This window comes from Cupressus sempervirens, chromosome 9, assembly GCF_028749045.1.
Source record: "Cupressus sempervirens isolate cs-2001-9-10 chromosome 9, ASM2874904v1, whole genome shotgun sequence".
NCBI classification, from domain to species: domain Eukaryota; kingdom Viridiplantae; phylum Streptophyta; class Pinopsida; order Cupressales; family Cupressaceae; genus Cupressus; species Cupressus sempervirens.
This window is the reverse complement of record NC_143126.1, coordinates 569,892,638-569,897,239: the sequence shown is the minus strand read 5'-3', so window position 1 is coordinate 569,897,239 and position 4,602 is coordinate 569,892,638. Positions and strand designations below refer to the sequence as shown.

Below are 4,602 nucleotides of genomic sequence, written 5' to 3'. Positions count from 1 at the left end.
TTAGATATTTCACGAATAAAATGATCATGAGATATCGCGCACAGAGTTCAACCTCTGTGTTTGTAAAGAGAAACTTTAAAGACATGCCAATCACCATCAATGAGTTGTGGCAACAAATGGAAACCACACCTCACTCTAGATTGGAAGATAAATTGATGCAGTTTGGTACAATGCTAAGGGGAACAAGGTCATATTGGGCAAAATCTCATGTAGAATTGACAGATTTGATTCATCAAATTGGTTGTCCTACAATATTTTTCACATTGAGTGCAGCAGATATGTATTGGCCTGATTTACATGCTCTAATGCCAGGAACAATGCCAACTAATCCACGTGAAGCTCAAAATTGGCATAGGAAAAATATAATTGATTATCCTCACATTGTGGCACACTATATACACTTGAGACACTCTATGTTTAGAAAAGAGATTCCAGAAAATGGAATCAATGTCAAAGATTTTTGATGTAGATATGAATGGAAACATAGGGGATCCCCACATGTGCATGGATTGATGTGGATCGAAGGGGCACCTAATATGGAGAACATTGAATGGTCAAATGAGGATGAATGCAAAAGTGCTGAAAGATATTTTCATTCTATTGTTCATGCATGGAACCCTAGACAAGATCTTCACCAATGAAATATACAGGCATGTTTATAAATATGTATTCTATGGTATAATTTGATATGACCTTATTTTCTCATTCAACTTATTTTGAATTGTAGCCTTTCATGAATTTTCAACAACATCCATGTCTCAAAAACACGAGACAACTTGCAGAGGTCAATCTAGATCATGACTATGAGGAGATCCTAAATTGTGTAGAAAGACACACAATTTGTAAGAAGGGTGCATGTTTCCAGAAGAAAAGGGGGCATATGGTTTGCAGGTAATCATTTCATTACATTGCAATATTTAAACCATAATTAGAAATTGGTCACTAGTGTCACATGACTAACTACATATCTCTCTTATATTTATTATAGGTATAATGCACCTTGGTCATTAAACCTAGAGGGATCAAAATTATATGAACACAAAGAAATAGTTGAAAAGAAATTTGAACTAGCCAGAAATGATGAAAGAGTCAACTCACATAATCGCCACATACTACAACTATGGAGAGCAAATATAGATTGGAAACCTATTCTTTCCAAACATGCTGTGGTGAAATACATTGCCAAATATGCAGCAAAAGCAGAAAAAAGCTCAGAAACATACCATCAAATGTTGATGCACCTCTCCAACATGGAAAACCCAGATGATTTAGCTACACATGCATATAGGAAACTTCTAACTGAGACAATTATAGAAAGAGACATTGGTGCTCAAGAAATATGTCATATGCTATTGGAGCTTCCATTGGTAGAGTGTAGTAGAAGATTTGTTAATCTAAATGTGTTCCATGAGGTCTTCAAACCTGTAACTATAAGTAATGAAAATGGAAATGATGAACACAATACTGAAGAGCAAATAAAATCTTTCATTGATGGGTACAAAAGAAGGGCCCTATTTATAGAAGCCGTCTCATTAATTGATGCAGCAAGATCATGGATATATAATCCTACAAGAAGAATAGAGATTAAATGGGATCCAAGGGACAAAGCAACAATATTCAGAGTCTTTCCTAGATTTGTATCTATACCTTCACGGGAATCAGCTAAATGAGTTGACTTCTATTTATCAAAATTATTGCTCTACAAGCCATTCCGTGATATAGAACAAGATATTGGTCATAATGATGATGCCATCATACAAAATTGGGAGACATTTAATTACATTCCTTAGCATGTTCAACGTACTCTGGTGACAGACAATGATCAAAACCCAAGTGATTCTGACACTGAAGACAATAACAATGTTCAAAGAAATACAATAGAACACGAATGGGAAATTATATCTAGGTTGCCTCATGGTCAAAAACTAGAGTGCTCAAAAATAGACATGTTGGGGAGAAGAGACATTAACAAACATACAAATTGGTCTATTGATTATAAGGGAGAAGAGTACACTACTGTAGCAATCAATTTTATAGGTAATGTGAGGAATCGTGGTTGTCTAATATATAATGACATTCCCCAATGCATCAGCTACATGACCCTTGGTGACAAACTGAAAAAGTCAGTTGACATTATTATGACACACTATCATAGAAATCAGAATGTGGAGCCATTGCTGATGATAAATTTTCAAGGAACAGCATGCACTGGAAAGTAATATCTAATTGGTGCAACTAGTCAATCTCTTCAAAATGTAGCAATGCCCTCTCTATCTCCCCTTCTATTACTTGCACCAATAGGAGTCACAGCATTCAACATAGGAGCTTCTACAGTTCATTCAAATTTAAAAATACCAATACAAGGTTTTTGTCAATTAGAAGGAATAAGACTCACCAGTTTTCAAGAAGAAATGGCACATATCAAGTATATCTTGATTGATGAAATGAGCTTCATTGGTCAAAACATGATGGAGAATATTGACTCTCGACTTCGACAAGCATTCCCACAAAATAAAAATATTACCTTTGGAGGTAAAAGGCTTCACTTTTCCTCATTAACAAGTGTAGCATGTATAAAATATAGACTATTATGTTACTAAAATTTAATTACAAATTAATCATTTTGACATAAATATTTTGATTCTTATATTTCAGGTGTATCTATAATTTTGGTGGAAGATTTAGGCCAGCTTCCTCTAGTTGATGACAGACCAGCATATGACAGTAATAGAAGGGCAAAGTTTCTATGGCAAGAATTAAAGATTGTTGTTAGTTTGGACAAGATATTCAGACAAGATGGGGAGAATGAGGATCAACAAAGATTTCGCCAACTTTTGATGAATGTAAGAGATGCAAACCCAAGAACCCTTATCAACATAGATCTTCCAACAAATTTACAGTTTGAAAATTCTGTCAATCTATTCTCAACAAATGAAAATGTTCATAGTCACAATAAAAAAATGTTGAATTCATTGAATTATCCTGTTGCATGTAGTGTTGAGACAAAAGCAAGACATGCTAATGCATTGGAAGATTATTCAAATGATGAGCTTGATCTGGAATTGCTACTTTGTAAGGATACAAGGGTCATGCTAACTTCTAATCTATGGGTACAAGTAGGTCTTGTAAATGGATCTTTGGGGTATGTTCGAAATATAGTCTACAAACAAGGCATCACTCCACCTGAACCTCCAACATATGTGATGGTTGAGTTTGACAACTATTCTAGACTACCATTTGAAGACCATCATCCAAAAACAATTCCAATAACACCAATACAGAAGGGTACAACACTTCGATTGCCTTTAAGATTGGCATGGGCATTGACTATACATAAATCTCAGGGTTTAACTCTTCCAAAAGCGACAATTGATATAGGAACAAGAGAAAGAATAGGATTGACATTTGTGGCAATTTCTCGTGTTAAATCTTTACAGTCTCTAAGAATAATGACTCCATTCACGTATGATCGCTACGAGAAAATGAAAAAGGGTAGCCAAGTTGCCAAGTGCAAGGATGAAGAAAATAGACTTGAATTGTTGGAAGACAATTGATGTAATATTTTTATTTTTAATACTTCATCCAATGCAATTACAATTTTGATTTGCCACTTTAATATTTTTTAATTTTTATTATATTTACTATACTATTGTATGATTGTGGTATTTAAATATAGTTTTCATTTACTTGTATACTACTACAAATCACATTTCAAATGTTTCAAATACATGTTTTCACATTCATAAATATATAAATAGACTTTTAATATACCCTTGTAATTTTTTTTTAGTATCCTTACATTAAAGAAAATGATCACTTATTTTGTTATGCCTTTATAAGTTTGTATCACACTATGTCAAATCTTTTTTTCAAGACAAAAAATACTAACATTTAAAAAATGTGTGTCAAAATATGAATTTGATCAAATATATATTATGGTTTATTTCATGTAAAATACCTTAGTTTAAATATTATGGTTACTATCCTTGATTCATCATTTCTTTGCTTTTTCAAAAGAAAAACATATTCTTTATCATGTTTTAATGATATAAATTTTTTTCATAATTTCCATGCATCTTACAAAGATGTCAGACAAATTATGTTTGGAATGGGTTTACTGGTGGTTACAAGACTTTCATCATAAACTTCCACAAAATGTCATCCTTCGTATAGAGGAGTTGAGTGTTCGATATTGGATAAGGGATAGAATGACCAGTCGAATTATAAACAATGGACCAAGGAACAATCAATTAAAATTTTATAACTATGCTCTGTACTTCAACTTCCATTATGCCACAAAAGTGAACATGAACTTAGATGTCAAATTTCATCACCTACAGATTAAGGTTGTAGACTTTTGTAGATGGCTAGACACTTTGTATCGTGAGATCTGTGATCTTTATCTTGTAGGATGTATTTATCAAATTATCATTGCCCCAACAGTAAATTTTTGGAAGCACACTCTCTCTGATGAGCTTAGTATAAAGTTTATGAAATTTCTTAAAGGTGAATCTAAAATTAGCTATCACAAGGGTCCACTCGAAGAATGGTTGATAGCTACTCTTAATTTCGGTTACACAATCACGTTCACAATACATCAAC

At 33.2% G+C, this 4,602-nt stretch overlaps 1 protein-coding gene across 1 annotated transcript; it reads left to right on the top strand.

The window, feature by feature from the left end:
* The first annotated feature begins 2,411 nt into the window (after window positions 1–2,411).
* LOC149539942 (uncharacterized) lies at window positions 2,412–3,554 on the top strand. The gene is made up of 3 exons (XM_089802632.1): window positions 2,412–2,532; window positions 2,656–2,899; window positions 2,996–3,554. Exons 1-3 carry the CDS (start codon window positions 2,412–2,414, stop codon window positions 3,552–3,554), a joined length of 924 nt encoding a protein of 307 aa, XP_089658758.1.
* The last annotated feature ends 1,048 nt before the right edge of the window (window positions 3,555–4,602 follow it).